Source organism: Ursus arctos, unplaced genomic scaffold, assembly GCF_023065955.2.
Source record: "Ursus arctos isolate Adak ecotype North America unplaced genomic scaffold, UrsArc2.0 scaffold_24, whole genome shotgun sequence".
In the NCBI taxonomy this organism is placed as follows: domain Eukaryota; kingdom Metazoa; phylum Chordata; class Mammalia; order Carnivora; family Ursidae; genus Ursus; species Ursus arctos.
The window spans coordinates 28,715,579-28,742,699 of NW_026622919.1; the positions used below are offsets into that span (position 1 = coordinate 28,715,579).

A 27,121-nucleotide genomic window follows, 5' to 3' on the forward strand; every position below is an offset into this window, starting at 1 on the left:
AGTCGGACCTCTGGTCCCTTTACCTGGACACCTTCCTCAGCCCGGGTGCCACGCTGGGTGAATTCGGGGCTGACCATGGGCTCTCTAAGACATTTACATCCCAGGGGTAAGTTATTTCCCCATTGCAGTGCTTCTAAATTCATGCTAAACATCTTTCACCTCTCCCACCCTCAACACCTAAGGGTTGTACCTTGATTTGGGGAGCAGAAACACCCCCATCTCCAGTGGCATTACGGCCAAAGAGCTGTTAGGAAGAAAACAGGTTTATCAATATGAGAACTTACACTGAGATGCATTTCAAAGCCATTAGCAGTTACAGCAAAGGCTCCGGGCCAGGTGATGGGAAAGAAGAATCCTCTGAAAATGAAAAGCATGCCCCAAACTGCCTTCATACTTCAGCCAACTCTCCTCCCACACAGAGACAACCTCTTGCCCTTGAAAAGCAAAACTTTGCCCTTCCTATTTCTCTGCCTTCTCTTCCTTTCCTCCTTGTTTTTCCATCGTCGTCTCCTTTCTCTCTGGATTTGGTTTCTGGTGTGGTTTGCTCTTGGGAGTTGTCCCCTGAAAAGAGGCCCTTGGGTTAGCCGAGGGCTCCCTGTTTGCTTTCCCGTCTCTTCTGGGGAAGCCGGGCCGACACAGCTGCTCTGGCAACCAGTGTTTCCAAGAAGAGACGCCAAGGCTGTGGAGCCTCTGTGGGGAGAGCTGGGACAGCGTCTCCTCATGGAGAAGCCATTCCACGGTGTTTCTTCAGAACCACCGACAAGGGCCAAGACAGACTCCAGGCTTACTCACCAGCCTCAAGAGCCTCAGGAAGCAATTCCCAGTGGCTCCATCAACAGCTTCCTCTGAAAATTCATATCCTACAACCTGTTCAGGGCCAACTATGCATTCTTGGTAGCACCCCCAAACTTATGCTGCAAGTACACACACACACGGACCCGTCTCCCCTTGGACTCTGTTTAGAAGCCTGGATTAATATAATGGAATGTCCTCTGCCACATGGACTAAAATAACTCTGGCATCGCCTTCTGGATGGATTTTAATTAGGAAAGACACAGCATTTAAATTATGCTTATTACTTTCAGTTGCTTGTACAGGCTGTGGATTTAGGAAAAAGAAATGGAAGTCACGTGTGCTGGATTTTCTAATGGGATGGATCTGGAAGGGGAAAACATGCCAAGGGAATATTTAGTGTCTTTCTCTCCTTCTAGGCAGCCTGGCTGAGAAAGGAAGTCCAGCTTCTAATATCATCATCATCATCACTAACACTCCTTGAGTGTCTACTCTATGCCAGTACTCTGGTTAATAAGCATTTTATAAGCATTATCTTATTTAGTCAAAAGGATTACAATTTTCCAACAGACCCTACTGGGGACCATCTATTTCTAGGGGAGACCAAGGATGTGCACTTAGCATGAATCAGGGGTTCCTCCCACAGCCTCCCATATACCTACTAGTGCTCAGTGTTAACCATACATACATGATGAATCGATGCTTCGATAAATGAATGACCGTAGTAGATGTGCTCAGAATGAATCAGATACAGAAGAAGTATGTGTCAGAATAGTTTGTGACCCCACTGGGCTATCTCGGCCACCGACCTTGCTTTTGGGTGGACCAGACAGTAGCATATGATTCCATTCCACGATGGATGGATCACTTTTTGGTGGAATTTAAAGTCTGGAAGAATAGTGAGCTTTTTTCTCCCCCCAATTTTTATTGGTATCTCAAAGGGGATAGACTTTGAGGACCTAATTATGGTTTTAGGCACATGATATAACCCATCTGACTTTCTATCTCCTCAACTGTAAAGTGGCTATCATAAGAGTTTTCTAAAGATCATAAAAGATCAGATATGTAGCCAGGGATTTAGGGCTCAAATATATTAAAAGGCTTTACCATCATTACTCATTCAATTATTCAACACATATTTGATTCTTATGGGCCATACCATATTCTAGATTCTAGGAATACCCCGTGAAAGCGATAGACAAGGCTCCTTAGTGGGGGCAGGGGAAACAAACAATAAACAAATAAACAAAATAATTTCAGATTACAGTAAACACCATGAAGAGAGTAAAAGAGAGCAGAATGAAAAGGCCGTGCTGGGGAAACTTTAGATGAGGTCCTCAGGGAGGACCTCTCATCAAAAAAGTGGCTTTTCAGCTAAGATCTGAATCATACAGGGGGAAATGCCGTGCCTAGGTTTTTCCTGGGGGAAGAGAAGTTCAGTTAACAAAAATGGCACATGCAAAGGTCCTGAGGCAGTACTGACTGTGATGTGGAGACAGAAGATCAGTGAGCTTAGTGAGTGAGGAGGAGAGGGGCCCTGGAGAGGGCTACAGAGGTAGGCAGATACCAGATCATGGAAGGTGTTACAGGACCTGGTGAGGAGTTTGGATTTTATTCTGAGAGCTGTGAAAATATTTGGAAAGCTGTAGCAGGGGGGTGGTATGTTCTGATTTACATTTTAAAGAGACCCCTCTGGCTGCCATATGGGGAGTGAATTATTGGACCTATATGTGAGTGAAGTGGCATAGTTGAGGGCAGAGGTGATGGTAGCCAGGAGTATAGGTAGCAACTCAATGGAAATGCTTGCATCCAGATGGTAAGTAAGGGAACCGGGACTAGAACAGGGCTTACGGCAGCATCTGACCCTCTGACCCACTGTGTGCCAACATAAATTTTCTTTTTCTTCCTTTCTTTCTTCCTTCCTTTCTTTCTTTAAGATTTCATTTATGTATTTGAGACAGAGACACAGAGAGAGCATGAGCTGGGGTGGGGGGGCAGAGGCAGAGGGAGAAGCAGACTCCCCGCTGAGCAGGGAGCCCATGCGGGACTTGATCCCAGGACCCTGGGATCACGACCTGAGCTGAAGGCAAACACTTAACTGACTGAACCATCCAGGCGCCCTCTGCTTTTCTTTTTTAAATGGATTTACCATTTAATAGTGCTTCCTACAGAGCGATAAGGTCTCTGGGAGCTGCTAAGGTCTACACAGGAACAAGAATAACATGCTGGTGGAACAGCACCCTTGTCAGCATCCCCAAGGTTTGGTGTCCTGGAGTGTTGGACCTGAAAGGGGCCAAGAGAGCCCAGTAAGGGCAGGAAAAGAGGGACTGGCAAGGTCTTGGGTTTCCTGCAGGGAATGGGGCTTTTGAGGCATGCATGGGAATGGTTACATGCAAGAAGGAGGAGGCCCATTTCTACTTAAGCTCAGTGACCTTGTTGGCAGCTCAAGGACAGAGAACTTATGTGGAGACTGTCAGGAGGGACAGGGTCAGCAGGAGCCTGGGGCCTTCGGAAGGTCTGGGTGGGAGCATGCCCTCCACTTTGGAATCCTGAAGGGAAGGTCCCCCCAGCCCCAACCGCTTCTTAGCAGTTTATGTGCTCTTTGGAGGCGAGGAGGAAAAGGTGCTGTCACTTCTGGATGCTCTGTGTGAATCTGTCATTATCTTTGAGACATCGTACCATGATTCTTTGTTTGTGGGTGGGTCTCCCATGGGACAGAGGTCTCCTTGAAGCTGTCTTATTTACTTTTGCATCCTTGCACCCTGTCAAAGGACCTGGTATGCAGCAGGCAGTCAGCAAACACTTGCCGAACTACGCAATGTATGACATTCCTAGAAGCACAGAACCGAAGAATTGCTCTAAGTTGGATTCTAAGAATTTGTAAATCAACAAGCCCAGGGATTCTTAACCTTTGTGAGTCACAGACCCTTTTCAGAAAATAATGGCAGCCATGGACCCTTTTCCCAGAAAAATCCATATGTAAAAAAAAATTTTTTTAGAGACTTTTTTTTTAACAGATGGGAAAATTGAGGACCAGAAAACAGAAGTTACTTATCCGAAGCTACTGAACTTGTCTATGACAGTCCTACCTGGAACCTGGATGTCTGACTCCCCTAGTCTGTGTCCCTTCCGCCGTGCCTGGGCAGAGCTGGCTAACATGGGGACTCTGTCACAATCATCTCACGGGGCGGGGGGGGGGGGGGGGTGTGTGCAAAGATAACAATCAGAACCATACCAGGAACTGGCCCTGGGGAGAATTCTTCGAAAACAGATGATTGCAGAGATACGAAGCTGCTATCCTGGGCTGCAGTGATCACGCTATGCCTACTCTGGGCGGGCCAGGAAGAGTCTAAAGGGTATTTAAGTCCTGAACGTTAGTGACTGCTCAGCTGTCACCGAGAGCAGGGCAGTAATACCAACTGTGTGTTCCGATCCAAACCTAACTGTAGGCACTAATTAGCTCATCTTCTGCCTCCTGGGTACAAACCCCTCGAAGAAGCAAAGCTCTGTCTTCGCCTATAGATTTATTTAGGACAAAGTCCCAAGCGGATGCAGGGATGTGGCTCCTCTCGGTGGTTAACGCAGAAGGAAACGCAGATTTCCGCAGGTTTATCCCACCCCCTCCCGCTTAGTGAGACAGAGAGACAGTGAGACAGAGACAGAGTCAGAGAGTGTGTTGGAAGACATGAAGAAGGAGCCGGGAGTGTGGTGTGAGAAGAGGAGGAATGGGAATACAATTTCTGCACAATTCTGTGGGTCTTTACAGCCCCCAAACCCTTTCTGACTCAGTTACGTCACAGAAGCCTCCAGCCCTACTGGTAATGGCTGAGAAGACCTGGCAAAAAAAGGAACATTCCCTGTCACCAGCCTGGCTGTTTTCTTCCTTCAAGAGCCATAAGGCTGGGTCCACAGGAAAACAGACCCAAACAAAACACACTCAAAAAAAGAGAACTCACTTCCCTCTGAGGACCATCATTAAACACCAGATGTCCAGGAGGGAGCGACTCTAAGTCGAAACAGCTGTGCTTGAGCTCCCTGGACACCTCTCTCCTTCCCGGTTTGGTTCGGCTTTGCGAACCACGAGTTGCTGTGCCTGTCAGTCTGACAGGGGCTTCCTCTCCACCGTGTGACAGCACGTGAGTCCCTGGATTTCAAGCTGCAGTGAGGGGTGGGGGCGATCCTGACACTGTCCCACTCTCCCCTTGTGGACGGACTCCCTCCCTTCTCCAGCCCCCTCCCCCCAGCACCTGCAAATTTGTATTCAGTTCTGTTCAGCTCACAAGTTACCTCTCCCATGTTGCATTTATTCCTGGACTCACTTTTTCCTCTGTGCCTGAAGATGAGGACAGCTAACATTTATATATCCATTGTGTATCCACCATGTGCTACTTACAGCCTCTTCAGTCTCGGAACTAGGAATAGCTGAGATTTCTTCTTCAGAACTCCTCTGCATTTATCTTGGCACTCTGAATCATGTAACTAACCATATTTCCTTTCTTTATTGCCTTGGATGCTAAGAAGCCCAGAGCCACATTTGTGACCCCCTCACTAGCGAGGATACATGGATACTCTTATGATGTGATCCGGGTGGCTACCCTTATCTCTTGTTTTCCCTCATGTTTCCTATCCTTGCTTTTTCGTCACGCTGATTTTATTATTGGCTTAAAGAAAGTCATTGGGTTACTTTTTGTTTTGTGTGGGGAAACTCAAATCCTATCCGAAATGGGTCATGATGCAAATGAAAAGTAAAAAGCATTGTCTATATAGCTCTGTAATTTTCATAATAATCCTGCAACTTTCAAGTCAACTCTCAAGGAGCTCAGAGAGTTTGCATAACTTATTCAAGACCTTCCAACTTTTGAATCAAAGAGCTAGGACTCAAATCCTTACCCAACTGACTTCAAAGCTCATGCTCTTGGCATATAATTGCTTATACTCAGTGAGCACTAGCTCTGTACCTGATTTCATGCTGTGTCCTCCATGTATTATCTCATTTACTCGCATGACAACCCTTGACGCAGCTACTATTATTACAACTGTTTTACAGCTAGAGAAAGCAGGGTTCAGAAAGACCAAGTCATTTGTCCGAAGTTGCTCAGCGTAGAGAGACTCAAACCTACAAGGCCTGAACTTTGAGTCTCTGCACTCTTTCCAGATTCTCTGACTTATAATAGAGATAAGCATGCAAAGAAAAAAAAAAATCAGATTCCTAATGAAATGTTTGACTTCTGAGTGTCCGCGTTGTCTGGTTATATCACAAAGTCTTATCAGCTGACAAATCCTATTGGAGCCATGGGTGCCTGGCTCGAAGTAGGTATTTCTGAGTTTCACAGTTCTTCCTGGAGCAGATGCATCAAAAGCACAAAGTCTGTGTGCGGTACTGGATTTTAAATGCCAGCCTGAGCACAGAGAGGAAGATCACTAACTACCTAGCGCCCAAAGGGTGGAAAAGCAAAGCCTTTGCAAAGGGCGGCCCTGCTCCCAGGCGCCACCTGGCAGTCGGGATGGGGAATTGCTCCAAGAAAGAAACCTACCTGCATCACGAAAATTCCCAGGGACAATTTACTGGGGCTCTTGTGCGCTGGATGCTTAGTTGCATAAACGAGAAACTTGAAACTCACAGTAATAAGTAGTTTGCCAAGTGGTTGGACCACTTTATTTAGCCTATCTGGGCCTTTCTTTCCACTGTACCGTACAAACTCTCAAAAATAGCATTCCTTGGTAGCTCCGGCCTTCTCCAGGCCCTCACAGCTGGAATCATGAATGTGCCCCACTCCATACTGAGGCATTCGTGGAGACAGGCAGCAAACATGTCAGCAGTGGGTACTAATAGGGCTGTTGTCCTCTGTGCCCACACAGTTGGCCCAATTCACAGTAGGGGACTCCTGCCCTCAAGACTATGTCTGAGGCTCTAGCCCTGAGTTTCAGTCAGCTCAGTTGGGCCTTATGACCCCCTATTACTCCCACCAGCCCCCTTCTCCCAGGCAGTGGGGAGCACTGGATTCTTCTCCCTCTGTTCACTAATTATTGACGTGGCACTGCCATGAGTAACCAAAAAAGCCAGCCCCGACCCACACCACAGCCGTCTGAGGGCAGTTTGGAACTCTGGTACTGACGATTTCCCACACCACGCCTAGAGTTATTCATCAGCTGCCTGGGCTGCCCAGATGGGAACAGCCCCTGCTCCTAAGCTGGCTCCCCCCAGGCTGTGCTCTTCCTGGCCCCGCCATCACCAGGGACAAGGCAGGGAAGGCTGCAGATTAATTCTCACACAATTTGCTATTGTCCTTTGAGAAATGTCTGGAGAGATGGAAAGGGGCCAGAAATTTGAGGATACACCAAATGTTGCCTTGGTTTTCCAAAAGAGGCAATGATGGATCCTTGGTACTTCAATAAGTATAACATTCTTTAGAAGCAAATGATGTGTGAACAGTAAAGAAATAGTGAATAATAGGAGTTGGGAAAATTCACTGTGAATAAATCATGTAAAATTAACCAACTTTCCTTTTCTGACAAAGGTGTCTTACTGGTAGATTCTGGAACGCTAGAGACACAGTTTGGAAATAAAAGTGCCCAAACTAGTTAGTGGACTAGTTAATGTCCCTCTGGAGTTAGTTAATACCCCGCGGAGTCCCAAAAGGCTGGTCTGTGCTCCGACTGGGACCAATAATGTTGTCTAGGACTCCAATGAAACCAAAAAAGCATACTTACTGATGCCAGGATTCCCAATTATTTGACATCTTGGAACAACAACAAAAATCAAGAAAATGAAATTTAATTAGTGAAAACGAAAAGTCTTACACCAGCTTGAAAACAATCAGATAAGGAAGGAGCCGCCAGCGGTTCATGAAAAAGACTCCGGGTTCTGAGGACTACAAGCCAAGAGCGAGTGAGCAGTGTGATGCGGGGGCTTGGGAAGCATTGCCCCGGGGGCTCTGATTTCCACACGGCAGAGCAAAACCTTCTGAAGAGCCACCCTTCCATAAAAGCAATGAGAACACTGGCAAAAATGATCAGAATCAACATTTTCCGAACTCTGGAAATTAACCAAAGTCTCCCAACAATCCGAGGAGTATTTATTCAGGTAAAATGGCTGCGTCCTCATCAAAAACAGTGTGCTTTGTGGCATCTTGTCTATTCCCACCCACGGCCCATATATTTATATAAAAACGGTATATAAAGATACAACTAGGTATATTATATACAAATATGGACATATTACTAAGATAACACATGTGTATTTGACATCTTAGCAAAGTGCCTGGTACATAGACACCACTTCATAAATATTAGCTTCTTAATAACCCTCTTCCCTTTCTTCCCTTCCTTTATCCGTTCTGCCTCCGTACACAATCTGTTGCTAGATCCCCTTCATTCTTCTTTCCTAATTTTCACAGCAGATGGCAAGAATGGTGGCCTCCTGGGTCCAGGCCAGGGCTCCCATTGATAAGCCTGGGTCAGGCTGGGTTATCTCTGGGAAGGGAGAGGCAAATGTGAATTGTAACCAAGGATGAGAGCCAAGATGAATGCCAATAGTGGGGCTCAGACCCTGGACGTACACGAGTGTAAGGCAATGCACAGAATGTGAAGGGAAGCAGGAGAAGTGAAGAAAGGAGGAGGCAGACAGAGGGTAGAGGGTGCAGCTGGGATGGAGTGAGGGCACTGGGGGCAGCTTGGTGTTCCGTTGTGGCCTGTCTGTCTGCTCCACCTCCCTCCATCCTCACACCATCCTTTCCCTGTGTCTTCATCCGTCTGCTTTACTATTTGGACAACTGCAGCTGTTTTCAAGTTGTGTCCCATAGAGATACGCCCAAGGCTCTTCCAACGTTTAATTTGGTTTTGAAAACCTATATCCAGTTCACCACTTGGGGAGCTGTAAGAAGGTGAGAGAGAGGTCTAGTCGGTGGAGACTCCTGTTGCCACCGGCTTCAGTCACTGTTTCCTGGCTCAGCTTCATTTTTATTTTCTTAACTATTGGGGTCTCTCCTAAAATTTAGCTGTGCTAAGAACGTTTGCTTTCATCAGGTTTGGCTTTGCACTGTTGCGATCTTGCCAGGGGGCATCTCTGCCTTTTTCTTTCACTCTTCTTTCCTGCACTCCACTCTGAATAAATCATGCTAAGTACCTTCTTCATTAAGTTCCCTCCTCCTTGCTCCAGAATATCAATTGACTTTTTGTCATCCTCTGAGCAAAGGTCAAACCCTTGGCTGAGCCTCTGGGGCTCTCTTTAGTCAGAAAGAAAGGAACGGGATGATGCCCTATGCTGTTAGGATCCTTGAAGCACGGTGCACACTCTGAGTAAATACCAACTTCCCATCTGTGATTGTTCCTGAAGGGAACCTCTGCGTCCTCCCATCTCCTTGAACGCTACCTTGCACACAGGAATAGTACCTTGTAAATCAACTGAGACTTTCCTCCTGACAGCATACTTCGTGTGCCTGCATAGCAAAGCTTCTAGTTGGGGGAATGACCTAGTGATGTTTAGGAAGGCTAAATTCCTGTCTTCTGTCGAAAATAGTATGGTGATGTTTAGGAAGTGCCTCCAACTTCTATCTTCTGTTGTCTGGAAAGAGACCTACTTCTGGTTGGCCTACAAATACAACCATGGGGATGACCTAACCAAAGATCCCTTGAGCGCTTCATTACACCTGGCTCTTGATGCCCCCTTGTGGCAATCTGTCACCATGCAGAGGTTACCAAGGTGAACAGAGAGCTGTCCTTCAGTGGGTGCCTAACTCTGAGCCAACTATTTCCCATGCATTATCCATTTATCCCACCACAATCCTCTCAGGGAGCTACTATGAGTTTTACAAACTTTTCTCAGTAATACAGCCAACAAGTGGCAGAACAGAGACTTGAATCCAGGCAGGTTAGTTGGTTAGGCTATCAGGCCCCCAAATTACTTTGGATATTCACCCTGAAAGGCATCATGTGATTGAGGATTCTCATAAAAAGATTACAGCCCACATTAAATTCCTGTATGAGGAACTTGGACTTGACAGCACCAGTATTTCCAAGAATCTTAAGAAATATCTGAAATTCTGAAATGCTGCATTCGGTGAGAATTGGAAATACATTGAAATATCTCTAAGTCTTATTTCCAATTGCATTAGCAAAAGTGAGATTTTTTTTTAAAGCAGGTGAGTAATTTTTTTTAAAAAACGAGGTTTTGCTATTAGCCCCGTTGCTAACATGCCCAGAGACAGACACCGTGGTGGGTATACAAAGATGAATTAAAAGATGGGACTTCTGGAATAATGGACAAATAAACTCAGAAGCAAAATAACAATTTAACTGAGAAAATTATTTTAAATAGCCATCACTTAAAGTCTCTGGCAAGTGTCCTAAGGGCATACAGCAAAGGAAAACCTTCTTTCAGGAAAAACTGTAAAATCTCAGCTCTTGCAGCACAGGTCTGTGGCATCTGAGACATGTTCTGCTCCATGTCCTCCCCACTAGCCGCATGTTATGGAAACTCTACCTGGGTCATGTGCAGCAACAGGGCTCCAGCATCCCTTAGACCCTGGTCTGGGGCTGTAGTTTGACTTCTGAAGGGGCAGGGTGCTGGTGTTTCTCAGTTCCAGCCCCATTTTGTAGAAGTTCTATTCCAGATTGGCATACCAAGAGGCTTGGGTCTCCTTTTCTTTATCTAGCCTCCACTGGTAGGGTGGAAGCTCTGCTCCAGTCATGGTAACTCACTGGTACTGGGGCCCTGCCTACAGCCCAGCTTCCTTGCAGGGCAGAAATTCCATGCTGGGAAGGGCAAGTTGAGAAGACAAAGGGTTTCCATATCCCCTTCCCCTAGTACCCACTCATAGAGCAGGATGTCATCCTGGGAAAAGAGGGTCTCTGACCCAGCTCCAGTGCAGTAGTAGAGGGATTCTGCCTAGTGGGAAAAACAGGCCCCAAGGAGGAAAAGATCCACAGCTCTGCCTTAGGGGACTGACTTTATTTGGAATAAAGTATGGAAAACTCCATGACCACGAGCATTGTTGAAAATAATGGCCATCTTTGTGGAAAGCAAAAGGAGACTGGTATCCATCTTCATGATTCAAGCAAAATGGCAGAGTAGCAGAAGTGTAACAGGGAGAACCAGGGAAAGGGAAAGCCAAGGACTCTCCTTCTATCACAGTCAACTCTGGGGGTCAGGAAGGCTGGGCTGCGCTGCACCCCTCGGGAGCAATCAGAGCAGGCTGAGGACAGAAGTCCATGGGGACTTTGAGAGGAGCCATTTTGGAGTGGTAAGGGGAGACATCAGATCAGAATGTGAGGTGTGAGCGAATGTGAAGAGAAGTACAGATAGTTTGTCTGAAGGAAGCATGAGGAATCAAGAGAAGAGTGTGGAGTTCCACAGGGATGTGGGATCATCAGAGTAGTTTTGCTAGTTTGTAAAGTTTTTAAAATGAAAGCTTTTGCGCATGTTTGTGTGTGGAAGGGATGGATCGAATTAAAAGGGGCAGTTAATGATGTGCTGTAGTAGGGCTATTGCCTTCGAGAGAGAGAGGACCAGGTGCACATGAAGAGAGCAGCCTTGCAGGGGAGGAGGACACGTGCTCTGCTGAACCAGGGGCGGAAGCAGAGACTGGGGCTGACACGAGCCCACGGACCGAACTGGTCAAGCAAAGGCAGCGGCCCTTCCACATGACGGTTTCTACTTTAACCATAAAGTGAAAGACAGGAATAGGCAATTTGGGGAGAGAAGAGGAGATCGAGCTTACCACGTACATGGAGAGAGAGCAGGAACCCGAGGCATCACGCTGTGCCCATTCGAAGTCAGTTATCCATCTAGAGCGATGGCACTTCGCTCCGCACTGTGGTTCCCCATAGCCATTCCTGGGGGCGCTGGCGTAGAAACCGTTCAGTTCGTAAGGCGGGTGTGATGAAGAGAGGACAGGGTAAAACAGGGATAGCAGTGGGGGAATGACGACATCGGTACAGCATGAAATAGAAGCCAAAAAGAGGTAAGTGATGTCGAGAGAGGCCAGTGAACAAAGGAAAAAGGAAGTGGTTGGAGACGTATTCAGAGGCCTAGAAATGAGGTTTGCAAAACCATGCACTTTGGAAGAGGTGTGGGCATTTGACAATGTCTGCGGCAGGGTCGTGGGCCCCTGGGTTGAGGCCCCGCTGAGAAGTGCACTGAGCTGACGTGCAAGGCCTTGGGTGAGCAGCCTCCCTGCAGATGCAGGTTCTTAAGCTCAGTGGCCTTGACTGCAAGAGACGGTGACTGCATCAGGTGTTCAGTGAACCAGGGCAAGTGGCAACCAAGGAAGGAGAGACGGGAGTAATGTAGGATGGCATGAGCTTCAAAGGAGATGGGTTTGTTGTGTCGTTGTATGTTTTGGGTTTAGTTTGTTTTCCTAAGAGGGCAGGGGAATAATGGTCTGGAAGTAGCAATGGTGGACAAGGAGGGCCATTATCCTTCCATTGGATCCTGAGCTATGAGAGAGGAAGGGGGCACACAGTTCCCTTGGGTTTCAACTCAGGCAAGTGGGTGTCGGAGATACTCGAAGTGTTCGAAGATATAGATGGTTTGCTGACCAGTTGGTGGAAGCTCTTGGCGGCAGACTTGTCGGGGTTAGGAGGGAAGACAGGAGGAAGGGGGTGGTTAGACCAGGGGATGTATAGATATGCTTTTGTTTTTCAAAAAACAGGAGTAGCATTGCTGATTGGTAAAATAACTTACTGTAATATCATTGGTTAACGACATACATTAATACGTGTATTAAAAAAATCTCCTCCTACTTAGTAAAATAACTACAAAGAATCCCACCAGCCTCTGATTTTATTTTTATTTCTTCTAGCATTTTAAATGGCTTCCCCATCCATTTAGACGTCTTGGGCCCTCACTGGTGGTTTGTGGCTTTGATTCTGTTGAGACCAGCTGGAAAACAAGCCATTAGGAAATGCATTTGGACCACACTCTGTGCCCAACAGAAACAAAACAGAATATCTATTTCATTAGCACACCAGGACCTGGGAGAGGTGAGAATTCTCTGGAAAGAAAAGTACAAGAGGGCTCAGAGAGATGTCAGCCAAGCCCCACAAACTCTGTTTTACTTCTTTCCAGACCGTATCTCAATCAAAGCCGCTGGACGAGATAAGGCTCTCTGGCTTAAGACGCTGCAATTGATATTCAGATGAAAGGTAATAGGAGGACAACTGTCTCTCTCAGACGAAGGGTTTTATGTGAGGGAAAACAGCAGGCAAATCAAAGTGCTGCGGCTCCCAAATAAAAGGAGAACAGGAGAGGGTGATGGGGAAATGGCTTAAATGACCAAAAGAAAGGCTGCACTTGTCTACACAGGTCTGGCCTGCCTGTCAGACAAGTCAGACTGTAGCCAGCCATCTGCTGCTCTGAATAATGACACCGCCACCCGCAGTGACCCAGCTTTGATTGCCTGGGCAATGTGTTGGGACCACAGGGACCCAGCTCCTCTTTCTCCTGCTGGGAAACACGTGGAGCCATTCCCTGGAGACCTATTTAAAGATATTGCATTGATAGATTAAATAGGATAATCTATCCAGCCCGCCTAGTGCTTAGGAAGGCTACTTTCCTTCCATTTCATCGTGTTGTAAAAACACTGTGTAACAATGGACAACACACGTTTGCTCTAAAGAATTGGTTTTCTTTCCCTCTGAACTTTAAATTTGCAATAATTACAATACTGAAATGATCGTTGCTGTTGTTGACTCAAAATGGCTCTCTTTGCGTTGGGTGAGATTCCATGTGACATGAATCTCTATGCAAGAAGGTTCAGTTAGTGAAGTTGCCTCACCTGGAAGGTGGTCTCACAGCAATGATTAATTATCCTTCCTGAGATGCTCCCGCATGTCAGCTGGGTGCTGTGCTAGACACACATTATCCCCTTCCCGAAACTCTGGGAGACAGGTATGAGTATCCCAATTTTATCGATGCAAAAACAACAACAAAACAAAGCTAAGGATGTACTGTATGGTGACTAACATAATATAATAAAAAATCATTAAAAAAACAAAACAAAGCTAAAGCGTAGGAAGGTTCTGCTGGTCGGCCAAGACTATTTTATTAATGATAAAATTCACAAATAAAAGACTTTCTTTAGCTTCTGTCGTGTCAGTGGTGGAGAACAGCTAACCTTTGATTCGATTTTAAAGCCCTATGAGTCTGTTACTTAAGCCTGGGTCCCAGTGATCAAACACAAGAACATACAGTTAAAAATGACAAGTGCATATTCCTGCCTATCTTATTTTTCTTGAACACGGATGATTTTGATCAAAACATAGCTTCAACTATAAGAATCTGCCCTTGGGTCTCTTGTCTTCCCATGCCTTGCTGTCTCTCTGGGCAATCTCACTCATGCTTAGGGCTTTACCAGCCAGCTCAACTCTGATGACTTCAAATCTGCAAGTATAGCTCAGTCGCTTTCCTGAGTTTCAGACCTAGCTATATCCAACTACCCATGAGATCTCTCTGCCTTGGGATACCTAAAGGACCTCAAACTCAACAGATCCCAAACAAAACCCATCCCATTTTGTCCTAAGTAAGCTTCTCCTCTTCTAGTCCCTGTCCACCCAGTCCACCATAACAGGAATCTGCAAGTCTTCACAGACTTTTCTCTCTCCCTCTCTTCATATATCCTATTGGAGGCCAAATCTTGTAGGGGAGAGGTTCTTGGGGTAAGGTCTCCAGATCGCCAGCAGCAGCAACAGCAGCTGGAAGCTAGTTAGAAATGAACATATTTGGACGCCACCCTAGTTCAGCCCCTTTGGGAGGAGGACCCACAATCTGTATTTTAAGAAGCCCCCTAGGTGATTCTGACACCTGCTCTAAATTGACCTTCCACAGTATCTGTATGATTACCCAATTCCTGAAGCTTTTACTGCAGTCATTTCCTAACCAAGTGTACCTTTCTCTACTCTTAAATCCCTCCACGCTATCCTCCCCTTTCCTACCAGAATGTTCCCTCTAAATGCAAATCTGACCGTGTCTCTGCCCTACATAAAATTCTCCAATGTTCCCCCAATGCTTAAGCAGCTCTGTCTACTAAAAATATAGTGTGGGCCACATATGTGATCTTTTTATGTGGCTCCTGGAAAATTTTAAAAGAAAAAGGAAAGTGAAATTAATGTGAATGCTGTTACTGAACCCAATATATCAAAAATATTATTGCAATCTGTCACCAATATAAAAATCATTAATGATATATTTTATGTTCTTTTTGCACGCCAAGCCTCTGAAATCTGGTATATATTTTTACACTTACCGTATCTCAATTCCAGATGTCAAATTTTCCTTGGAAATGCCTGACTTATATTTAGATTTCATACAATTTACAATGGAGTCAAAAGAACACTTGTACTTACCCAAGTTGTTCCAAACATACTTAAAAGTTTTCCAATAACTGAACTGAATCCTTTTTTTAAGTTTAAATGAACTAAAATTAAATTGCTGAGTCACACTAGCCACATTTCAAATGCTCTATAATCCCATGTGGCTACAAGCTACCATATTGGCCAGCGGGGTTTAGAGGACCAATTTCTGGCCCATCAGTATGGCTTCCCAGGCCTTCTATGAACTAGCTTCTCTCCAGGTTCATCAGCATATCCCATCCTCATTCCTTATGCACATAATGATACAGTTACACAGAAGTGCATTTCCTAAGACATTCCACATCATTTCACACCTCAGGGCCTTTCCCATGACACCTCCCCTCCCTCAATTACTCTATCTCCCCATTCATGTGTCAAAACCCACCTACTTTTTAGACCCAACCCAAGAGGCACCTCCGCTATTAAGCCTCCCACCTCTTCCCAGGACTGACCGACCAATTTCTCTTTTAAGCTGAATCAAACTCCGTGTAAAACTCTGAGACTCACATGAGATTGCATTTCACTTACTTGTTCACGGATCTCTCCTTACTAGAGAATAAACTTCTAAAATCTTGTGTTATTCACCTTTTTTATATCCCTTGCCCTGAGAACATCATTCAATGCTACTGGACAACTTAGAAAATGTTTGTTGGGTTAACAAAGAGTTAATACCCACACCCACACCCTTGGTTCTGTGACACTCTCCTCCGTGAACCTGGAGGGCAGCAGGGCGCTAACAGTGAAGAACGGGCTGTTTTGTCCTCATTGGCACATCAGGCAGTGTCTTCGAAGCCCTAGGAGTGAGACGGGCTTTCTGCCTTCCCATCTCTTCCTTCTCCAAGGGTGATGAGACACACCTTTGCTGGCACCCTCACAAAGGGTTTAGAAACAAGACTGTACGTTCTGGTGATTGTTGGCATTCTCTGGTTTGCTCAGGCCACATCCCTTAACCTCTCTGAAGCTTGGTTTCCTCCTCTGTAAAACAGGAGTGATAGTAGCTGCCCTCCTCATGGAGACGTGCTCACAGAATGTGCTAATGTGTGTATGTAATATGCTTGGTAAATTGTGACAAGTTAGGCGAACCTATGGGTTTACCACCATTTCATCTCAGAAGGTCACCAACAGACTAGAACAGGGATCCCCTCCTTTACACAAGAGTCTACACTGCCTTAAAGAGGCATAAGAGAGGGAACTCAGTGCATGATGAGGATCCTGCTGGTGAGGACAGGCTGCCCCCTGTTCCACTCTCTTCATCACATTCCATTCCTAGATGGAGAAGATGCTACTTTACACTCTCCATCGGTTCTGGTGTGTTCTCAACCACTACATCTGGCTTTTTCCCCTCCAAGTCTTCTCTTATCCTCTTGTGATCTTTCTGCACCCAGGCTGCTAGATAAATGTTTCTGGAGTCAGGTGAAACTAAAAAGCAAAAACAACATGGTAAAGCTAATGGGTCTTATGACTGACATCCCAGTCCAGGTGTGAGCTGTAAGATCTAACGAAGTACTTGCCGAGCTGGGCTCCCTTCTGCCCACGCCCTTCTCCCAAGAGGAAGAACCTCCGCTGCTCGAACGGAAGCAGAGGATGAGTGCACCGAGAAGGGGCTCTTCCCAGAGTCCACTTCAAAGGGAAGTAGGATGAGAATGTCCCCAGGGAAGTGTGAGGAGGCAAGAGTAGAGGAAGCCTTCCCTGATTCTGGTGGGACCCGGGCAGGAACACCCATGCAGGTGTTCCTCATACCCTGTGGTCTGAGAGCAGAAGGTAGAGAGGATTATGTGAGAGGCTGAGAGCAGAAAGGGTCTGAAACAGCCACCCGCAGTTCCCTAGGCTCCCAAGCAGTGTGGGAGATCCCAGATTTCCCTCTGTCCCCAAGGTGGACAGTGACAGCCAGCAGTGGATCCTGACGGTGTCTGCATCACGATGAAGCAGATGGACGGGCAACCACACCGCAGGTAAGCACACCTGAGAATCAGGCAGAGGCGGACACAATGGTGAGAGGTGACACCCAGGTATTCTCTGCCTCCCCTACCTCTCATCCGCACTCAGCCCATGGTGCTTGGAACTGAGACACAGCCCTAGGAAGTCCCAGGAAGGAGGAGAAGAAAACGTGGAATTGAGTGAGCCAGGCTGGAATTGGCTTGACTAAAGATTCAGTCAGGATTGTAAATTCCTACAAGGACTGTAAATTCCTTGATGGTATGTTCTGTGTCGCGCATCCCTGCTTCCCCCAAGCCAGGGTTTGCACACAGCATAAGCCCACCTGGCAGGTGTGTGAACTTGTTCTGAAATGAGCGGAGTTGGAGATAATATGTTTTCTTGGCACACCTGGGCGGCGTCCTCTCTTTTCCGTCGCTTGTCTGCTGCCCCAACTCGGGAAGCATGGGTGCGTTCTCTCATTCACACGTCCGTTCATTCCTTCACTCAGAAAATATCGATGGCGTCCTTGAACTGTACAGCTCTACAGATGGGAATGGGGAGGGCATGCAGAGATTTAAAGTGATGTGTTTGCATGCTTTCCTTTGTTTTGTTTCAAAATTTCAAGAGTCCTTGCCTATTCGTTTTGGCTTCACAGCCACAGCAGAGGTGAGGGGAAGCAGACGGTGTTAACTTCACTGTTCAGGTGAAGAAAAAGAGACAAGTTGAGATCTGACCAAAGTGACATGGAAATTCGTGGTAGAGATGTAGGGGTGGGGGAGGGGAACTTCAGTTCTTCTGATTTCTTTGCTTTGTGCTCTTAGGTAATAAGACATCAGAACGTATGTTTGGTGGGGCGCCTGGGTGGCTCCGTCAGCTAAGCGTCTGCCTTCAGCTCAGGTCATGATCCCAGGTGCTGGGATTGAGTCCCATTATCAGGCTCCCTGCTTAGTGGGGAGTCTTCTTCTCCCTCTCCCGCTCCCCTCTGCTCGTGGTCCCTCACCCTCTCAAATAAATAAATCTTTAAAAAAAAGAATGTATGTTTGGGTTAAAAGCGCCGTCAGCCAATGGAAAGAGCTGCCAGTGGCCAGGGCTAGAACAATTTAAGCAACAAAATTAATCAAATAGTATTTATACCCAAAGAATAAAATAAATATCCATGAATCTATACTGACATAAATAAATGACCGCACAAATAAATGCGTAGGACGGCCAGATGTCACTGAAGAATTCCAGATAATTTATTTCGATATTCCGCTGTAAAGGAGGTGGAACAGGAGTCTCCACTCCTTAGGTGTGAGCGGCCTTCCGAAGAACATAGTGTGGAGAGAAAGAAGAGTAACTCTACAGTGAAGAAACCTGACAAGCAGCACCTCAGGCCAGTCACTTAGGTCAACATCAGTAGTGAGAAGTCACGCTGACAGCGTGTACCCTTGGTGTGATGTAATGAGCACAGCACTTTACCTCTGTGATTACTCTTCCCAGAACCCCAGTCTGACTATGAGAAACACACCAGGTGAATCCTTGTTGAGGAACATTCTACAAAATACCTGACTAGTACTCCTCAAAACCGTCAAGGTTATCAAAAACAAGGAAAAAGTCTGAGAAATTGTCACAGGCAAGAGGAGCCTAAGGAGACAGGATGACTAAACATAGCTTGGAGGGGATCCTGGAACAAATAAAGGAGATTAGATAAAAGCTAAGGAAATCTGAGTAAATACAGGCTTTAGTTAATAATAATTTATCCATTTTGGTGACTCGTTGTGACTAGCATATCATCTTCATGTAAGATGTTAATAGAGGAAACTGGACGTGGGGATATATAGGAACTCTGCCATTGTCACAACTTTCCTGTAAATCGAAAATTATTCTGAAGTTAGAAGTTAATTAAAAGTGAAGTAAATTTTTTTAAAAGATTTTATTTATTTATTTGACAGAGAGAGAGAGACAGCCAGCGAGAGAGGGAACACAAGTAGGGGAGTGGGAGAGGAAGAAGCAGGCTCCCAGCAGAGCAGGGAGCCTGACACGGGGCTCGAACCCAGGACCCTGGGATCACGCCCTGAGTCAAAGGCAGACGCTTAACGACTGAGCCACCCAGGCGCCCCATAAAGTGAAGTAAATTTTTAAAAAATAATATTAATTGTACAGTTTAAAAAAAAAGTGCAGTGAATTTTTTGCATGCATGATAAGGGAGAGGCTGGGAGGAAGGTGCTAATACCCTGCTCTCCCATGAGTCGGTAGGGTTTACTGTCAGCTTTGGCTGAAGTAACACAGAAAAAGGCTCTCGTATTCCTGTCACAAATATGTGGCCCCTCCAGTGTCTGTCTGAGTCTGGACAAACACACTTGCCGTGCCATCATCTCCAGAATCTCTGCTTTCTAAGGTCAATAAGCCCATGTACCCCTCTTTGGTAATTCCTCTGGTTTACCTGGAACTTGAATGTCTACTATAGCATCCAGTTAATTTTCAGAATCCAGAGATGATTGAGAGATTGGGAGTCAGAGTACCTGTGAATATCACCTGGTTGCCATGCCCCTGCCTTGACTTTTCTGTCTGTGTTTCTTCAAAAATGATAATCCCTGGAGTAGTACAAGGTTAAACGGTATAAGGTATGTGAAAGCTTTCTGTGACCTAGAAAGGACTCTGAAGTTTTATGTTTGAATGTCCTTGTCTTTCAGGAGACTAGGCCTGCCTGTGTCTTTTCTCCTTTTGAACACTACTCTGGCTTAATCAATTCAGTTCAACAGACATTCGTCAAGTATCATGAATATGTTCGGCACATTAACAAGTGCCTCACTGGGGTAATGGTGTCCCTGGAAATGTAAGAAGATGGAGAAGCTTCAGTTTTTCAGCATCTTCATGGGTCTGGGTAGATGAGCTGCCTGGGGTGGGGATTAGAAGAGGCATGCATCAGTTATAACACTCTTGGTTGTTGGGCAATGAAAAACCGAATCAAAGTGGCCTGAACTTATTGGCCTATCTAACTGGAAGGTTCAGAGTCAGGTGGACTTTAGGGTTCAGCCATACAGTGGCTTACCCATAGCATCAAGGAGGTAATTTTTTCCTTTTTCTGCTCTGTTATCTACAGTGATGGCTTTATTCTGTAACTAGCTCCCCTCAGGGTATGGGATGGCTGCTAGTAGCAAGTGGGGCTCTTCGCCTACTTGTTCACAATAAGGTGAGGTGGGGAGGGCACTTACAAAACTAAAGCCATAACTCATGACCTTGACTACCCTATCTTAATCAGCCACTCCTACCTCCAGTCTTTTGCCAGTACCTAACTATGCATTATTTCCTTCCCATCTTGAAATACTATTTATTTTTAATTTTATTTGTATATTTACTCATTTATAGTCACCCCCCCCCCCCCCAGAATATAAGCTCCACTGGGTCATGGATTTCCTCTTGTTCACCAGTCGTCCCTAAACTACCTTCTAAAGAGAGCAGGTCCCTCCTTGACCTACAGGAGAGAGGCTGAGTCTGCTACAAGGGTTCTTCCTTCCCTGTCCTCCTTCCTAAGCCCATGCTGATTCCTGCCTGAGTCCTGATTAATGGGGGGTAGGTGCTACCAATCAGTATTGTACTAGAATAGGACGATCACAGGTGCCACGGGAAGGAAGGCCTTTCTAAACAAAGGCAGCCCTAGTTGGTTTAGTCTGGTTGGAAACATAGGCCAGTTGACTGGAGAAGCCCGGGTAAAGATGGAAGGATAAGACTGATGGGCAAACCGTCCTCAGAGTAAGGAGGAATGAGTGGTGGGTAGCACGGTTGGTAGTCAAGTGGGTGAAAAGCAAAATGATGTAAGATGAAGGTTCAGGACCAAGTCTGAACAGAGGGTGGGTATGGTGGAGCTCTGTCATGCAAGCCTTCTGTCTACATTCCTGACACGGGGCTGAGCATGCGAACCACGCCGTGCGTGGCATGCGAACCACGCGTGCGTGGCAGGGCTCCACGGGCTCTGCGAAATAGTATTAAGAGCGCCTCACATTTTAAGAGCATTTCATAACTTACAAAACATATTCCCAGACATTATCTCACTTCATTGTCACAGCCATTCTGTGGGGTTAGTTTGATCCTTCCTATTTTGCAAGCGAAGAAACCAACCCTCAGCGTGACCGTCCCAAAGCCACGCAGTTCAGGAGAGGGAAAACCGGATGTGGATATTCCCCTCCAAGTCCTGAGTTCATCCTACCTTGGTGCAGTTGAAGAAGGAAGGGTTACAATTGCCTGAGACGGAAATGCATCCTTAGGCTCAGGTTTTCCTGTTTTGCATTATGTGTCTTCCCGTTTAGAGTTGAGTTGCTGTGTAATTCTGTGTAAATATGAGATTTCCCACAATAAAAAGTTAAAAAAAAAAAAAAAGAGATAAGAACAGGGTCAAGGTGCTTGGTCAAGCCCTGGCAGAGAAAATCCCGGGCTGGTCAGGCCCCAAGAAGTCAGGTGCTCAAGGGTCTCGGCTTCAGCACTTTAAGATTTAACTTTAAAAAAGAAAAGAAAAAAGAACATTTGGGAATAAGGAATAAGAAAAATCATGTGTGTGCTTAAGCAGCTAAAAAAAAAGGCACAAAGGAATGAGTTGTTCCCTCTGGGTTTTATATTCTCTTGCCAGATCCTTTAATTATGCTTCTATTCTTTTTTCCCAAATTTAATTTTCCCCCAGACTTAAATAAAGAGCAGATGATGTTTCATAGAAGGCTTAGTAAAGTGGCCGTTCGGAAGTTATTTTTGCCCGGGTGCATGTTCTGGCTTGATCTCCAATTCACTGTGTGATCTCGGGTTATTATTCACCTCCTGGGAGGTTCACGTTCTCCAACTATAACAGAGGAATTAGAACATTCGCCACCAAATGGCCTCCCAGGAAGACGGACAAAGAATGCAGGGGGATAGCCACGAAGGCACTTGGAACACTTCCAAAGACAAATGTCTTCAGCTGGGAGATTAGAGCATCTTCAGAGTCACCTGGGTTCCTGGGTGGCTACAGTCCAAGCTGCTCTGCTGGCTGGGAATTAAAGCTGGAAGGACTTCAGTGATCTGGGCTGGATCCTGGCCAGAATGGGTCCCCAGGTCTTTTGGAACTGGTGCTCTTTCTGTTTGCTGGTTGATCTGGGTGGTTTGACCTGTAAGGTGCTATCATTTGCTCTGATGCTTCAGGAAACAGTACTGTAAGAAAGGGGCGGGGTCAGTCTTTGATCATCCATGCTAATCTCAAAGAGCAGGTAATCTTGAAGAGCGAGGGTCATTTTAATTCAGCATTGCAATTTGGAAAAAAAAAAGTTTTACCATCTTAATTTTGTTATGCTCAAGCTGAACTTTGTAACATGGAAGGGAGAGGAGGCCCAGACAGACTGGATGGTGGGAGGGAGGCTATCTGGAGTGGAGCCTGGCTCCAGGGTCTCTCTCTGCTGTCATTTGTGAAGATGTCGGTACACATCCGACAGCCTGATCTCCAGTACCTTGTCTTCTCAGCACTGATGTCAACAAATGCTCCTTTCAATGCCAGTGACCATCAAGTCTTCATGCAATCGTTCATTCATTCACTTACTCAATAAGCATGTTCCAAGTAGCTCCTATGTGTCGAGAACCTCTTAAGGTTCAGCAGTGCAGAGATTAGTTACCTCCCTGACCTTGAGGCTGCGCTGGAGAACAGATGAGCACAATGCAGTGTGATTACTAACTGTCACAGCGGAATGCCTTTGGAGAATGTGAAGGAGGAGCCCCTTCTAAGCCCAGCGGAGTCAGGAAAGACTTTCAGGAAGAGGTAATACTTGAATTTGGACTTGAAGTTTAAATAGGGTTGCTCAATGTGAATGGAGGAAGGTGAGGGCAGGGAGGGCATCCACGAAGAGGGAACAGCATATGCAGAGGCATGGAGGCATGATAAAGCAGTGGCATCCTTGAGGAATAGCAAGCCTTCTGGTTGGCGGGAGGGTACCTGGGAGTGGGAAGAGGTGAGTTCACACAGGTAAGTAGGTACCAGATCCAGCACTAAGCTTATCCTGAAGGAGAAGACGAATTATGTCGGAGAATCAGGCCAGATTCTCATTTTAGAAACAGCACTTGGGTAGAAATGTGGAGACTAGATGAGAGGTGTATGAGGTCAAAGGAGTAGGGTGGATGGGATGAATGAGGTGAGGTGGATGGGGTGGAGTGGGGTGGATGGGATGGGGTGGGTGGCAGAAGACTTGTCGGGAGCAATCAGAGTGAACACAATGGATAAGGGTTTCAGCTCCGGTGGTGCCCGTGGAGGAGGTGCAGAGTTCGGGAGAGATCCGAGAGAATGAGACGTGTGAACTGGGGGAACGCAGGGCATGCATGTGCGGGAGGGAGAGGTCCAGAAGGACTCTCAGGTTTCTGGCTTAGGTGACGGTGTAGATGGTTACACTGTTGGCTTACACAGGAAATACAGAAGGCACATCGGGTGTGGGTGAAGAGATGACTTACTCAGCTTGGAAAGCACTGACTTTGAGGTGGGTATGGGACATCCATGTGAAAACAGCCAATGGGCAAACGGGTTTAAGGATCTGGGAGACAGGACAGTGTGGAGCTAAAGACCCTCACCATGCATGTGGGTGAGGTCATTGAGGGTTAGAGGGCTGAGGAGGACCCTAGGGAACCAATATTTAAGGACCAGTAGAGGGGGAGGAGCCAGGGAAAAAAAGACTCAGGCCAGAAATGGGGGGGAGGGGAGCCTGGCTGCAGCAATGTCAGGGAGGCCAGGGCTGGGGAGACACAAGGGAGAGTAGACAGTGCCATCAAGTTCCTCAGAGAGGATAAGAATGAGACAGGCCCCAAAACAGGGCAAAGGAAGACAGGGTTGGTAGGGCAAGCCCCAGGCAGCAGACGGGGCTTGAGCAAGAATCTCCGATGGGAATAGGGCTGCCCTTCACACAGGGTGGAAGGAGCTAAGTAGAGGAGCAATCCGCCCGCACCCCTTTGCCCTAATTCTAGCCCAGGGCTCTTTCACAATCTTCAGAGCACCTCTGATGAAGAATAATTGAGAATGGAATTCAGCACTGACTGTCGGGTCCTGTGTTAGGTACTTTCTGCAAATAATCCCACCATAGCCCTTTAAGCCGGGAGCACAACCCTCCCTTTCAAAACAAGGAAATCAAGGCTTGGCACAGCCCAATCACTTGCTGCTCTCTTTCCTCTCCACTGGTTGTCAGGTCACGGCCCCCAAAACACATCGGTGAAGAACCATACCAGCGCTCGGCATCTACGGAGAGCTAGTCTTTCATTGCTCACTGGCTCGAGCTCCTGAAGCTGATGAGTGAAGAAGAGAAGCTTGAGCCAGATGCAGGTTGCCATTCCTGCCAGTGATGCGCCATATGCACAAGTTAAACCAATGGGCCCGACAGAGAAGATGCTGCAAAAAGACACTTTCTCTTAGAGGAGCAAAGGCCAGCCAGGGAGACGTCGGGAGTAGAGGAAGGTCAGGCAGCTACCTTCGGCTCCCTCCCAGTTACTGAGCAGCACATCTCCCCTCCAAAACAGTTAGACTCCTTGGCAATACACTGGCCCACTTTTTAAGATTGGTGCTTGCTTACTTACTTACTTATTTATTTATTTATTGGTGAGAGAGTGCATAAGCGCGCAAGCAGGGGGAGGGGCAGAGGGAGAGAGAGAGAACCTGAAGCAGGCTCCACACTCCGCATGGAGCCTGATGCAGGGCTCGATCTCACCACCCTGAGATCATGACCTGAGTGGAGATCAGGAGTTGGACACTTCACTGACTGAGCCACCCAGGCACCCTAAGATTGGTTCTCATTTTTAAATTCACATTTATACAGTGTTTCAGTAACCTCTGAAGTTAGTCTTATTCCTATCATCTGCATTTTCTTTTTCTTTCTCTCTTTTTTTTATTTTTATCATCGGCATCTTAAAGATAAATTGAGACTCAAGTCAAGCTGCCCATGTCCTTTCTACTACTTAGGGGCCAGGGTCTCCTAATTATTCAAAATCCAGATGCTGGGATCTTTCTAACACTTAGCGATAGATGAAAAGGAATTCCACCACTAAAACAACGTCACACGTGTGCCTGTGGACCATACAGTGGCTTCCAAGGCCCCATGTACCCACTATTCGGTACCCCTGATAAAGAAAACGTTATCCATGATACTTGTTAAAGCTGGGAAGGCAGACTTTATTCAGGGGTGGCTACTGCAGTGGGGTTTTGGAGAAGCGGGAGATTCAATTCCACTCTGAGTATAACCAGGACAAGTGGGGATTCATAGCCAAGGAGCAGGTGGGAAATTATTGTTTCCTCAATAATTTCAATAAGGCTGGGGAGAGTCTTATGAAGGCAAAAGCCAAGGTTATAAGACATCAATGGTAGGGAAAGAAGAGCTTCATTTGCTATTGAGAGTGGGGGATTTTCCCTAAACTGACCCAACAGCATACTTGCTAAACTTGAACTTAACAGGTCAAGGACAGAACCGAAGTCAGGGACTGGTCAGAAAGAAGATTCAGGGAGGCTGACTCAAGTTTGGTGGAAGGAGAGAGTCTTTGTTACCCCTGTGGCCTCCTACCCAAGACTGTTCTCCGCTCACTCAAATACTCAAGTCAGGAATTCTGCAGGAATGTCTTTGGGAGCAGGTGTCTTTGTGGCCTGGGGCCTCACCCTCTCAGGTCTTCACACACGCACACACACACACACACACACACACACACCCCTTCTTAGTGCGGCCTTCCCCAAGTGCACGAGGGCATATCCACACCTCCACCCCAGCATTCCCCCTGATTATTCGCCATACCACCTATTAAAACATACTATATGTTTTACTTATACGTTTTACTTAGTCTGTTTTCCCCCAGCAAGAATGTCAGTCCCATGAGGCAGGGACTTGTGTCTGTTTTGTTCACTGTTCCATCCCCAACAATTGGACCAGCATCTGGCACACAGGACAGGCTCATTCTTTGTTGAATAAATTGGATGCCCAGATGAAGGTCTCCCCAAATACCCTCAGATCTTGATTACCTACGTCAACAGGAAAGGATACTAATCCCCAGTGACGGATGATCCGTCCAGCCAATTCATCATGTACCTCGCCATGCGTTATTTCAATGTTAAAACAGTAACACACGGATTAGGTCAGAGGAACCATGAAATAGTTGCCTTCCATAAGAATTCTATGGTGTTACGTGGTGCGGTGACCCAGAAATACTGGGACAAACCTGTCTAGGATGCAGGATTTGCTGCAGAAAAACTCACATGCATACAAACAAGATCACCTTACACACACACACACACACACACACACACACACAGGGGACCCTCAGTCCACACTGAATAGATACAATCACCTCCCCTTCCCCACATCCCATGCAGCATTTCCCAAGGGCACCTCACGCTGCCCCTGAGCCTGCTGGCCTCCCCCTGCCATGTGCCCCCACATGTGCTCCTTCCCATGCCTGGAATATTGTGTTTCCCCTCCCCTATGTCCACCGGACCCACTGCCCCCTCACTTCTCCCCTCTCTGTAATTCCTCACTCACCCTGCAAGTCTCCGCTGAACTACTGCCTCTGTAGGGAGGACTCTGACTCCCCTGGGGAGAGTTGATCACTTCCTTCTCCAATAATAGCACCCAATACAAACACGGTGGTTATGTTGCATTATGATTGCTAATTTGTTCCCAGTCTCCTTCTCCCCAGGAGACCGCAGGAGCCCTGGAGGGCAGAGACTGACTTTACTCAGAACTGCTTCCCTGGCCACTAACACGGGTGTTGACCCACGACAGGATAGTGGTGAATGATGGGGGTGGAGGAGGCGCTCTAGGCCTCCCAGATGCTGTAAACAAAGCGGGAAAACATCTTGGCCCAGAGGTTTCTCATCTTGGCCCAGAGGTTTCCTGCCTGGGAGGCTGGGTAAAACCTGCTTCAAAGGAACAGGACGGGTTTGAACAAATGAGCTGCTGAATAGAGGGATGTCATTCAGGCTAGAGGAATATCCATTTGAGGGCGGAGGTTACCACAGGGGATCCTTTAAATGAGGAGTTTCTTCAGCGTTCTCCAAAGCAAGAGCTGCATCGGACAGGGAATTCGAACTCAGCCCAGCAGACTTTTGCAC

At 46.7% G+C, this 27,121-nt stretch overlaps 1 protein-coding gene across 4 annotated transcripts in view; it reads right to left on the minus strand.

Annotated features, from left to right (window-relative positions):
- Nucleotides 1-2,730: 2,730 nt before the first annotated feature.
- MMD (monocyte to macrophage differentiation associated) overlaps nt 2,731-27,121 on the minus strand; it is a 55,153-nt gene continuing 30,762 nt past the window's right edge. Inside the window, exons 7-8 of one of the 4 annotated variants that reach the window (XR_008961186.1) lie at nt 21,248-22,987; nt 2,731-19,937 (exon numbers count right to left, since the gene is read on the minus strand). Coding sequence is in view for 2 of the 4 variants with exons in the window: in XM_044389323.3 (XP_044245258.2) it covers nt 22,733-22,987 (255 nt within the window). In the remaining 2 variants the exon portion in view is untranslated. Of the gene's footprint in view, nt 22,988-27,121 lie in introns of all 4 variants that reach the window. The other 3 variants (XM_044389323.3, XM_026513202.4, XM_026513201.4) reach the window with 3 other exon arrangements.